This window comes from Haliaeetus albicilla, chromosome 25, assembly GCF_947461875.1.
Source record: "Haliaeetus albicilla chromosome 25, bHalAlb1.1, whole genome shotgun sequence".
In the NCBI taxonomy this organism is placed as follows: domain Eukaryota; kingdom Metazoa; phylum Chordata; class Aves; order Accipitriformes; family Accipitridae; genus Haliaeetus; species Haliaeetus albicilla.
In genome coordinates, this window is record NC_091507.1 from 17,644,938 (window position 1) to 17,657,970 (window position 13,033).

Below are 13,033 nucleotides of genomic sequence, written 5' to 3' on the forward strand. Positions count from 1 at the left end.
TCATTGATTCCCCTTAGCTCACGAAATTTCTTAATGCCGTCTCAGATCAACTGCAGTACAGTTACGGGATGAAGTGTGTTTTCACTAGGCAGGTGCCTTTTGAGTGGTATTAAGTAATTTAAATGGATTTGGCTGTAGAAACTTCCACCAAAACTAGTGAAAGACGTGTAGCATTCAGTCAGCCGAGTATGCAGTGAGCCCGCTGCCCTGCAGATGGGGATATGAACCAAGAGCTCTTTCTCCTGCTTCGGTTTCATGATGCATCTTAATGGGCACTGGATGTTGCCTTTGATTTGGTTTTCTTCTAAGAGCCAGCTCAGTTCCTTTCCAGCTGTGTCAGTCAGTGTGGAGCAGCAGCAATCAGCCTGAGCTCGGTCTCCTCCTGTCATGCGTGTGCTCTTGGAAAAACCTGCTGGCGGGGCGTAATCAATACCGATGGCAGTAAGTGACTGCTGAACCAGGAGCTTGACCCCGAAAACAATTAATAATGTACTTCTCTGGTATCATACCCCAGGGTGTCAGCAGCATAATGAAGTGGCCTGTTAACAATACATTAACAGCTATTCAAAGGAGGCTTTCCAGCAGGGAAGCATCCGAAACAAAGAGCATTCTCTTCCAGATGAAGAGGGGTTTGTTACGCTGGGCTGCAGCCTGGCACTGAACTTCCCTCTGAACCATGGATGTACTGTAGACTTCTTCAGGTAGCGAGAGGCCGCTTTGACAGCTGCGCTTCAGTTCCCAAGGACGAGCTCTGCCAATAGTTGGGCTCACGGTCTGGAGGCTGCCATCGAGGCAGCTGGCACTGATTTGCTTCCTTGTCTCTTTGATGCAACAGGGGTCTGGGACGTCAGGGTGAAGTGGTATTTATGGATCTCGGTTGCTTCAGGCAACTTTTGGCTTCTCTAAATGATAAATTGCTCTTTTGAAACTTAAGATTTTGGGTGAGTTCCCAGATAGCACCCAGAGCAAAGAATGAGGATTATCAAAGTCCCCTTTCACAGATAAGGTGGTTTTGCTTAACATCCCCCTCTTCCCCAAGAAAAAATTCCAAGAAGTCTTGTAAGCTAGACAAGACTGAACAAAAGCTCTGTTTTTTAGTCAGTACAGCTGTGGAGGTTGAGAGATTTTTTTAATTTTTTTTTTTCTGTTGAAAACGTGTCAAGTCCTTTAACACTTATAGTTCATTAGTCTTGCTTTCCTGCAGAGTAAAAAGAGAGCAAGTGCTAGCTTTGTCTCCCTGTTGCCTACCAAGAGACAACAACTGCAGGCTTGTACAATAGTAAGATATCTAAAAGACCTTAAAATAGGTCTTAAAATAATAGACCTTAAAAAAAAAATTATTAAAGAAGTGTTCTTCTCACATGTCTGAGATTTTCACTCATGCCATGTTTCAAAATCAGTTTTGGTTGGGAGATATAATGGCAGAAGGTGAATGTGCATGGAATTACTCAGTTTTGGAAAAGTGTCATATTCCCCTAAAAATTGGGGTGAAGAGGTTGCAGAAACCTCCAGAAGTTTCTCCGTGTCATCTAAATAATGTTAATTTTTTTTTTTCCTCTCCCTAAGAAGAGTGCTGGAGACAGGTTTAACAAACCTCAATGTTTCGAAGTCCCCATGATCTGTTCCTTCCCAAATCCAGATGGTAGCTGGAACTGCAGATCCAGCAACACTTTTGGAATGGCCATTCCTAGTCTTCATCAGTCCTCTCCTGAGAACAGCAGTAGTGAACAGAGCTTTTTCTGATGGTTCATTTACCCAGCTGTTTGAATATGGCAATGGAGATATATTCGAGCATCTGTGGATCAGCTATGTAGCGACACTTTATTTCTGATAAATTCTGTGGACTTTTGTTTTTTTCAAGTGAGTTGTCTCAGACTTTAGGGACAAAGGAAAATGCTCCGCTATCAAACTTGCCTTTTGCTTTTGAAATGGACTTGTTTCTTAACTTTATATTTAAGTTCCTTTTTTTCCTCCTTTCCTCTGGGGAATTTTGCCATCAGTGCAAAATACCGCTGCCAGTGCTGACTGGAACTGCCAACACGTTCTGCCACAGTCATAGCCTTCTTTTATTGGAAATGTCCCTGTCTGAAAACCGATTTTCGTGTCTTGATGAGTAAGCACTGTCTAATGTGCGTACCGACTAGGTAATTCGAAACATGGTGGCAGGTTCAGTTAGGAGTAATGGATAGGAGTAATGATTTTTGTGGCATAAATGTGTCAAAATACTTAACTACATAGAATTAGCAATCCTAAAATGCAGTGTTACTAAAAACCTCCAAATGTATGTAAGTATGGAGAAATATTGTCATTTTCTGCTTTCCTGAAGTAACTGGAATGACTTTGGAATTACTGCTGAATTCTTTTTTGTTTTGTTTAATTTCAGTAAAATATGAAAGAATCAAGTTCTTGGTAATTGCATTGAAGAGTTCTGTGGAAGTCTATGCATGGGCACCAAAGCCATACCATAAATTTATGGCCTTTAAGGTAACAGTATATCTCAGCTGTATGTAGGATTTTCTCATAGACACTCGCAGTTACCCCTTTTACAAAAACGTTCTGACATTTTATCATGGTCATATTACAAGTTCTTTGGTAAATCTCCCACAAACTTCTTATTTTATTTTAATTTATGAGGTTTTTTAGTTCTAAGAGGCAGTACGCTTAAAATTCTAAATTGTAACTGAGCGTAAACTAATAATCAAAATGACACAATATCACAACTGTTTGTTTCATCTCTCTATAAATAAAACATGAGGCAGAGAAGTGAACTGAGTCTAAACATCTTAATCTGAGCAGAAGAAGTCATTAAGCGATACTCAGCGTAGTTATTTTTTTTGAATGCTGCAAGAATAAAGTTAGCTGGCTTGGTATAATTACCAGACTGATTTACAGACAAATCAGTTATTGCCAGTTGTGGAGATTGAAGTAAACACTGTGGGAGTGTCAAATTGCCCTGAACTTTGGGGAAAACAATTCTTACTAAAAAACTAACTGACCAACTAAAGTAAACCCCACAGAAAACAGCTTACAATATTATGTGATGGAAATGCAACAGATTGCAGAGTAATCTAATCTGTCCCTGTCCATGAGTGATGTGTTAGCCTAACTGGTCTGGTGGATGGGGGCTGGAGGGACATGGGAGGAATAAACCCATAACGTGCATTAGAGCATGTTTTTATAAAACCCGCTGGTTCTAAGCAGAAAAGTAAATCTCACTGATGGTTGTCTCACAGTCATTTGGAGAATTGGTACATAAGCCATTGCTGGTGGATCTAACCGTAGAAGAGGGTCAGAGACTAAAAGTGATCTATGGCTCCTGCGCTGGCTTCCATGCCGTTGATGTGGATTCGGGATCGGTCTATGATATTTATCTACCAACACATGTAAGAGCTGCTGCCGGGGTCGGGTTTTTTTCTTTCTTTCTGGTTGCCCCTGCCCCTTCCTTTCCTCAGATGACCATCACGCCAGGCTGTCCCTATGGATCACTGCCAGATGCTGGCAGCGGTAAATTGGGTGGAGAGGTCCGAGCAGATGCGGCCACCTCTGCTTAGGGGCTTGCGCCTCACCCTCTGTCTTCTCCTGGTGGTCAGTATGTCTCCGTGGTTGGGAGCTGCCCGCTCAGATCTGACGTGGGCCAAAGTGACGGTTTCAGGGGTAGCAGCTAAATGGCCGAGTGCGTTGCAGATGCCCAGGAGAGGCTGCAGGGAAGGTGGCAGTGCCAATGGCATGGCAGCCCACTGATGAGATTCAACAGGGTTGGCAAAGGCCAGGTGGCTTTAGCTACCAAGGTTTCCTCTTGTTTATTGTACACAGAGCTGTCGGATGGGCCTGCAGTGTGTGATGTACCTCCCCAAGCACTATTCACTACAGTGCAGGGGTCTGAGGTCTGCATCTGGGCTGCTTGCCCCAGGCTCCCTTTCCACCTATGGCAAGAAATGGGCACTCTTACGGAGAAGTTAATCCTTCCTTGGGTCTAGATGTCTGCCTTGAGATGAGAGGATTTGTGCCCCAAGGGTTTACAGGTCTTTGTCGTCACCGTGTAGGGTGGCTAGCTGGGGGGCAGCAGAGCTAGCACTTCTAAAGTGAGTAAATCCCTGACCTGCTGTCAGCCAAAATCAAAAATCACCCAGCCCCTTTCTCCCAGCGCAGGCTCTGCGGCATTAAAACAACAGGCTTCCTCTTCTCTTCTGTCTCTGTAGATCCAGAGCAGTATCCAACCTCACGCAATCATCATTCTCCCAAACACGGATGGGATGGAGCTACTGGTCTGCTATGAGGATGAAGGAGTTTACGTCAACACGTACGGAAGGATAACCAAGGATGTGGTTCTGCAGTGGGGAGAAATGCCAACTTCAGTTGGTAAGTGCCTCTGGCAAATCATATGCAACGTGCCGTTTGGGAGCGTGAGTGTGTGCACGCGGGCAGAAGGAAGGTGCATCAGGTTCAACTTCAGATTCAGAAGCAGCGATGTTGTAGTATTCCTGGAAAACAGCTGCACAAAGTGGACAGTAATCATACGGATCTGTTTTGTGCTGAGTTTTTAAGAACAAAATCCAAACAAGTTGTGGAGTTCAGGAATAAAAAACTCACCAGGGCCTCTGTAGGCTGCTGCAGAATTTTGCTAGACAGCCACAAAGTTGTGGAAACCTTTCAGTATAAAGACATGTAAGGTGGCAGATGGGTAAGATATTATGGGTAATTCTTTTTAGATAACAGTCAGCGTATCTGATTTGATGTGTTTAATTCACCTGCAGATTGCTCATCTATCCTAGCATGATAATTCTCCCACATCTCTCCAGCTCAAAATAAGGTAGTTTTGAGGGTGGGAGCAAGGAGTGTAGTAAAATGGGCGCAGATTTGTTATGGACACAAGTACGCACCAAGATCAGTCTTACCGCCTGTCCTGCCGTATTTCAGTGCTGAGCGTAGCATGGGCTGCGGTCACACCTTCCTTTTGTTGGGCAAGCACATCATATTTTACGTGCTTTGGAATGGATGCATGTATCGGGAGATGACTGCTGATAGCCGTTCAATAATGGAGGAGGAAATTTAAAGAAGTGTCATGCACAGCATGTTCGCTCCTGCGGTGATTAACTCTTGACTAGATCTAAAAGCAAGCAGATCAGCTGGCAAATTGCAGAGCCTTTGGGGACTGGAGTGCCTGTGAAGTAAATGGCACTGAGGCAGCTGACACCATCTGAACATCTCATCTGACAATTTTTAGAAGCTGTTTGGCCCAGTTACCACTAGTGACATACTTAAATAAATTTCCAGCATGATGGTATATGCAGTGTTATAGGTATACATTATACTGTAGTAGATAATTTGATTTCACTGAAAATTAATACAAAAGTTTCTATAAAAGGGAAGTACTGCAAAATTAAATGTTTTTTAATTTTGCTTGCTAAGAGCTATTGTTCTTCTTTTTATTTTTCTGTTAAGTATGCATGCAAATCAGAGGCAACAGCTTATTCTTCATTAAGCTCCCATATGTTATTCTTGGCAGCATTCCCAAGACTATCCATCAAATTGCTTTTTGAATATACCTTTTCATAATGCTGGTGACTTTCTCCTTTATTTGATTTTTTTACTGCTATCAAGAACAGATTTCTTCCCTCATGCTACTACTAATCTGTTTTCCCCCAGTGACACTCTAAGGAGAAATGCTTGATTTTTTGCTTTATTTGTGCACAAAGGAAAGCGCTATGACAAATAATAGTATTTCCACTTGGAGAGCTTAACATGAACCCCTTTTGAGATATACTGAATGCTTTTCAGACCAATTGGCTTTCTCAAGGAGATCAGTTTTTTGAAGTATTACTCCTATTAAAGGAGGCTAGCTCATTTTTTTCTAGTGTTCCCTTTCCCTCTCCTCTTTCTCTGATTTTGCTGACAAACTCCTTCAAGGAAGGGAAGTAACACAGAGCTGGTGCTGAGGACATACTGGAGTGGATGGGTTTAGTCTATTTAAACCTTGGGTTCTGCTTTCTCCTTGTCAACACCTAATTAGCCTGTCTCTTTGCCAAACTTGGGAGAAAAAGCCTGTGTAAAAACTCAACGTTCCTTCCATTTAATTGGAGGTTGTAAAGTTCCCTTTGTGACATGAATGCTCAGGGAAGAAGTATATAACTGACATAGAAAACCTGTGGGGAAATTTAAGAAAAAAAAAAAGGTATTTTTAGGCATCATGAAGGTGCTGAGGACAGAAATAGCACTCTGAACATGTGTGTAGTTACAATATGCACATGCAGGTAATTTTTAACAAGAATGCGTCAGTATATTCCTCTGCTTTTTCAGTTCCACCATGTTGCCCACTACCTGTCCTAATGGGCTGTGTGCTGTGTTTTCTTTCCAAAGCGTACATCCGATCCAACCAGATTATGGGCTGGGGAGAAAAAGCTATCGAAATACGATCAGTGGAAACTGGACACTTGGACGGTGTGTTCATGCACAAAAGGGCACAAAGACTCAAGTTCTTATGTGAACGCAATGACAAGGTATAATTCCACCCCTGACACCACCCCCAGCTTGGCCAAGATGATAAACGTGTACTCTAACTGGGTACTTGGGTTGGGTTGACCCTGACCAGCAGCCAAACACCCACCCAGCCTCTCGCTCACTCCCCTCTCCTTTGGGATGGGGAGAAAATAGAAGGAAGGCAAAAAGACTCGTCGATCAAAATAAAGATGGTTTAATAAGGACAGCAAAAGCTGCACACGCAAGCCAGGCAAAATAAGGAATTTGTTCACAACCTCCCATCGGCAGGCGGGTGTCCAGCTGCTTCCCGAGAAGCAGCCCTTCAGCGTGCGTAACGCGTGGGAAGACAAATGTCATCACCACAACGTGTCCCCCGGCCTCTGTCTTCCACTGAGCTTTTATCGCTGAGCATGATGTTATACATTATGGGACATCCTTTTGGTCAGTTTGGGTCGGCTGTCCCAGCATTGTCCCCTCCCAGCCTCTTTCCCAGCCCCAGCCCACTGGCCTTTGGGGGGCGAGGGGGCTGGAGAGAACACCTTGATGCTGTGCAAGCGTTGTTCTAGCGGTAGCCAAAACACTGGTGTGTTAACAACACTGTTTAGACAAAAATGCAAAGCCCAGCACCACACGGGCTGTTACGAAGAACGTCAACTCCATCCCAACCCAGCTCAGCACTGCGATTGCGCTGTAAATATCAGGGACAGTGAAGGCAAATTAGAGCCACTGCTGTCCTGCCTGTGGAATTCACCAATTTCTTTTCTTCACAGGTTTTCTTTGCCTCCGTGCGGTCGGGTGGAAGCAGTCAAGTCTATTTCATGACCCTTGGCAGGACTTCTCTTCTGAGCTGGTAGAAGCGGTGGGATTTGGCGAGGAATTGCTGACATCCAGAGTCTGAGATCTTCATAACTCGGAATTATTTTCAACTGGAGTACAGACCTGCACTAATGCAGCACTCTGTGTAAATGTGTGTGCAGGCATCACTGGTGTTAGGTTTCTTTTTGTTTTTCAACTGAGGCTGCGACGCAGCTGGTGCTGTAAAGATATTGCCATCAGGTGCTAAAATGTCTTTGAGATTTGGGATCACGCTAGAAAGCTATAGGTCTTCTTTTCCCTTCAGCTCCAGGATTCCTAGGCTTTGAAGGACTCTGTTTGTTAGTGTTGAAACAGAGGGGGGAAAAAAGGAAAAAAAACCCAGACTTACCATGAACATGCTGTTGAGTGGACAGGAGGCAGGCAAGAGAAGGTGAGAAGTGGTGTAGAGAGTCAGACTGGCTGAAACAGAGGGCAGATCTAGTCTAGTAACGTTAACAATGTATTTAATTGACATTTCTTTTTTGTAATGTGACAATATGTGGACAAAGAGGAAGGTGCAGGTTTTAAGAAGTTAATATTTATAAAATGTGAAAGACACAGTGACTAGGATAACTTCTTCTTGGGGACAGGGAGGGTGGGAAGGGGCTCGGGGTGGAATTCTTCAGTTTTTTTGTTTCTGCAGTTTTATTTTGGCCTGGCCAATAACTTTAGTCATTTTCTGTGTACCAGGTATTGCCTGAAACATGTGCAGATGATAAAAAGGAAAAAAAAATAAAAAAAAAAGAAAAAAGGAAAAAAAAATTCATTTTCTATAATGATTCTGTGTTAGGCCAGAACTTGGTTATGTCACAGTATTAGCACTGCCTCAGTTAAAGGTTTAATTTTTGTTTAAACCTAGAAGTGCAACAACAGTTTTACCACAGTCTGCACTCGCAGAACTTAAAAAAAAAAAAAAAAAAAAAAAAAAAAAAAAAGGAGAAATAAAATCCAAACTACATATGTTTATTTTTTGTGCCTACCTCATTGTTTTTAATGCATAAAATAAAAGAGGTGGTTTAGTTTATACGTTTTTAGATGAAAACCATTAATGTCTAATTTAATCTTAATACCAAAACTACCAGATTGAAAGGTTTCTGACTGTTATTGCATAGCAAGTTTCAGCAGGAGGAGAGAGTGGTCCGTTGGGGCAATAATGGTAGCGGTATGGCAGTGAGACACTGATTAATGTAATTTGCTTACAAAATTTGATGAAGCAAGCATTTTTTTAAACCAGTTTCATCCTGAATAGAAGTCTGAATTTAGCCTAAACCCAGAGGTTTCACTCTTCTAACACGTGGGCTTAGTAACAGGCAGGTAAAAATAACTAGGCTAGTTCTATAAACTGTTAAATGTTGTAGGAAACATTTTGGGGCGGTGATGTTTTTCTTTTTTAAGAATGCAATGCACTAAAACTCTTTTAAGAATGTAGTTAATACTGCTTATTCATAAAAACAGCGTATACCTGTGTTTAGATGTAAGATCCCAGCTCTGGCTTTTTTTCTTTCTTTTTTTTTTTTTTTTTAAAGTCAGTTTTATTTTATGAATAAGTTCTGACATTTGTAATAAATGTCTTGAGAGTAATAATTTGTTCAATGGCTACATGTTCATTACTTGAGAAACCTTGAGTGTATAATAATCTGTTGGTGTTGTAATAATGCACAGTGTCACAATTCAGCCATTTGTTTCATCCTTTTTGTTTTCACTTCTTTTTTTGGTTTGTTTGTTTGGTTTTTTTTAATTCCTATGGTGGGGTACTTTGTTGACAGCTGCCTTAAGCTGTTCATTCAGTGAACAGGCTCCCAGTGTTTCATGGGCTTTGTCTTCTGCTGTGGTTAACTTTCCTTCATGGCATGACAGGTAGGGCTTTTTAAACACGTATTCTTCAATTCAGTCAAGCCGATGGCTCGAGTGACTGGTCACACAATCAATTAAGAGCCAAGAGCACCGAGCGTGCAAAGCTCAGACTCGACAGACCCTTCTTTTGGTGTCAAATCTGACTGCTGTAAATCCTTCAACCCCAGTCAGCGTTGCTGCTGAAGACTCTCCTTCGAACATCGTAGACGGTTGAAAAGCGAGCGGTAAATGCGTACCGCCAGCACACGTGTGTGCACACACACCCCACACCCCCCTCAAAAGAATCAAAACTCAAGAAAGCCTTACATTTGCTGGCGGAGGAGTACCTAGAACTATTTTTTTTTAATTGTATGACTTTTGGATAGCGTTGAAGGTGAAGGATGTGTTCTTTTCAGGCCCGGTGCGGTCAGCCAGAAGAATGATCAACCTTTTGTACTATAATGAACTAAAGGGGACTCGGAAACACAACGTGATGGTAGACGTGGGTGTAATCACACAGCTGCCCTGTAGTGTAGTTTGCCGAAGCTGATTCGATCGAATGTCAGTCTGCGTGATTTAAATCTTCCAGCGCTATGTGGTCAAAAATTAATCTAGTCCTTGAAAGCTGATGCTATTCACCTAGAGGAAGATGCTCCAGTACTGTAGGGATGCCCAGGTCACGGATATGTGCTGTTGAAGTTTTGAGGCTCCGGGGGGGGAATCTCCTTCCTTCGGTGGGGCTGCCCGCCTGGCAGCTTCTGCCTCCACAGAAGTGCCAACACGGCAAGGCAAAAACAGTATTACAAAACCACTACGTATACCAACATCGAACTCTTCAAACAGTGCTTTTGTAAGCAAAGAAGAAAAGAAAAGCTCCTAGGTTTAGTTTTAAGCTTTAATAAGTAATAATTTTCTGTATCTTTAAGTCAAAGTAACCCTAACTTGTATGACTGCAGTGTTTTTATTTTTTATCTTATGCACATGTTATGTTGGAGAAAATGTTTACAAAAATGGTTTTGTTACACTAATGTGCATCACATATTTATGGTTTATTTGAAAGTGATTTTTGTGGGTTTTTTAGTTTTTCATAGTAGTAGTAGTACACTTTTTGTGATTTATAACCCCAAATTCTGCTGAATATAAAGATGCTAAACAATAATACAAAATGACAAACTGCATTAAAATTACTAATCGTAGAGCTGCAAAGCAGACTGGTGACAAGTAAAACACTCAGCCTTTTTTTTGCAGTGCTATCTAACTTGTCTTCTGTGTATTATGGAAATTACTGTTTTTTCCCCGTTTTTCCTTAAATAAAGTCAAATTGACACCTATTGTATGTGGAAAGTATTTTGAGTATCTGCTGGCTGCAGAAATCAAGCTGCATGTTGCCTAGTTGCATGTATCGTAAGAACAAAAGCCTTATTGTCAAATCTCATCATTTTAGAGATTTTGACAATAAAGGCGGGCTTTTGAGGGCTTTTTTGTTGTTGCTCTTTTTTTTCCTTAAAGCCCTTTCTCCTGGTGCAGTTGTTCTTTTGAGAATTACAGTTTTCCTCTGGAAGAAAAAAAGCAAAAAACTTAGAAACTTAGTGAGCACTGGGTCATTTGGAAAGAAGAAGTTGCACAAAGGAGAGCCTGGGTGCATTGCGAACGTGCCCTCCCGCCACACTGCTTTCAGGCATGTAATTTTTGTGAGCTGGCATTACTTCTGGCCGAGAGAGTGCGATGAACAGGAGTCTCAAGCCAGATTCTCACACGGCATAAAAGCACAGCTCCAAAAAAACTCAGGCTTTCCGAGTCATAAGCCGTGAGTACTGAGCAGGTTTGATGCAAAGCTGCTCTTTATGCCCCCAGGGTTCTTGTTGGCCTTTGCCCGTGTTTTTCCACCGCGGGCTGTAAGTGGAGATAAGCAGTAGATGTTTCCTTCCGACGAGGCTGGTCTCTGCGAGAGGAGGAGGAAGTCTGCGTGCCGGGCTCCTGCCTTTCCATGCGCTTTTATCTGCAGAAGGCATGGGATGTGGTGTAAGTTGAAAAATGTTTCAGGGTTTCACTTGCTTCCTATGGACAAAGGTATCTGAAATCCTCGAGCCCCACAGCTTTTCCGCTTCTCCAAGTGTAGATACTGATGACTGAGCTTAAAAAACTAGCAGGACCGGCCAACTGCTGGCCAGGCTCCTGTCGGCTCCACTCCAGTTGCTGCTCCAGAGCTGCTGGTTTTCTTCAGTCATTCTTGACCTGTTGAAGACTTTCCTCAGTTAAACACACCAAGCACAGTCGAGCATCTTTGCTAGTCGTGAAGATGGGTATGAGCTGTTGCTCATTACAGTATGTGGTAAGTAACCGAAAGCAGCAACCCAAGGTGTGAACTTCACAGTGGGTGCTGGCAGAGGCAATAGAGAACACACAAAACGATCACACTCCTGTGAAGAAAGGCACAATTGCAGTGATTTACAGGAAGAAGGAAATAAAAAAACTGAGGCCATTGGAAACTGAGCAGCGGGTCTCATTCCTCTGTGGGACTTGTGTAGGTAGCAGTGGCAAGAGAGGCCCAAATTTGTACCTCGTGAGGGGAGGAGGGATGTACACAGGACAGAGGAGGGCAAATAGTGCAGCAAAAGAACATGTGTCTTTCAAATTTAACAACTGCAGAGAAAGAAATGATCAAACATTGAAAGGAGCACTTGAAACAATTTTTTTTACAAGGCTTTTAAATATGCAAGTTAAACATTAGTAATGAAAAGTGCAGAACATTTACCCATGAGATTGAAGTTAAAACCCTGCAAATTAGAAAAGACACAATAGGCAGCCCTTTTTGGGGGGTTGCTTTGCTGAAAGACACGTGCTAGAGCATTAGGATAGTATAGGACCTTGTATGAAAGGGGGAAAGTCTAGTTTTGTGGGCTGCCACCTTTTGTGCAGAGAGCTTGTTAATTCTTCTGCTTGTATCTATATCATGGTCTGGGATGAGGACTGTAATATCGCTAACAAGAGACTGAAGTTGGAGAAACTTCTTCAAATGCAAGAACAGAGCCTATGGTGGAGAGGGGACTCTGCACCGTGCGTTCAGCACAGGACTTTACTGTATCAAAATGGTCCAAGGCAATGAATTTGCCAATAGCAATGCAAATGCATTTCCACTTCAGTGTCCAGTGCCCTCTTACTCACCCCTAAGCTCCAGCATCTCAGCCCAAAGTTCCTTCTCTCTTCTTCCAACATGGCTAAAGAAATATCAGCACTGAGTTGTGCCATGGTGCTTGTGCAGGATTCCGTAAGCACTTGTCACGGCCAGCCTGGTTTACTTGCTGCTGGTTCTTACTTTGCCCTTAAATCCCAAGCAGTCCAGCAGGGAAGCAATCCCAGGAGCTTCACTGTGAGGTTTCTTTTGCCACAGGAGGAACGTGCTTTACGGCCAGGATTTCAGCTGCACGTGAGGGGTGTCCCTTGCTTGCCAGGCTATTTTGGTACATGTAAGGGACACAAGTGTGCGCCCAGCAGCTGTGAAAATGTGGGCTGCAGCTCTCTTCCAGTATGCGCAAATTCACTGCTGAGCTCCAGCACCCAGCTGTTGGCCTATTTCTAACCCATTAAAGACGGGAAGGCTGGTAACAACTGTCTTCTTTTGACTTAACCTCCTTTTTTAAGAGGTTTTTTAACACACTGCGGTGTTGGTGCTGCTCGGGGAGCTGTGGCAATGCAGGGTCAGGCGCCGGTATTGCTGTGTGGACTGCTGTGGAGATTACTGGTTGCGGGAATTAAAGGAGAACATCAGGTAACTGCAGTCACTTAATTTTCACTCCGTGATCCTGTGGCTCCACGCAGCATACGTTCTGATAAAGGGTAGAAACTCTGTTCTAGAAATACTTACTCC

The 13,033-nt window shown here is 42.9% G+C and overlaps 1 protein-coding gene across 9 annotated transcripts in view; it reads left to right on the plus strand.

Annotated features, from left to right (window-relative positions):
• MAP4K4 (mitogen-activated protein kinase kinase kinase kinase 4) overlaps positions 1 to 10,496 on the plus strand; it is a 383,820-nt gene extending 373,324 nt beyond the window's left edge. For all 9 annotated transcript variants that reach the window (XM_069770099.1, XM_069770100.1, XM_069770105.1 and 6 more), the window contains 5 exons: positions 2,384 to 2,484; positions 3,234 to 3,383; positions 4,200 to 4,359; positions 6,358 to 6,497; positions 7,248 to 10,496. In XM_069770099.1, coding sequence (XP_069626200.1) covers positions 2,384 to 2,484; positions 3,234 to 3,383; positions 4,200 to 4,359; positions 6,358 to 6,497; positions 7,248 to 7,331 — 635 coding nt within the window. In that variant the 3' untranslated portion in view covers positions 7,332 to 10,496. The remainder of the gene's footprint in view (positions 1 to 2,383; positions 2,485 to 3,233; positions 3,384 to 4,199; positions 4,360 to 6,357; positions 6,498 to 7,247) is intronic.
• The last annotated feature ends 2,537 nt before the right edge of the window (positions 10,497 to 13,033 follow it).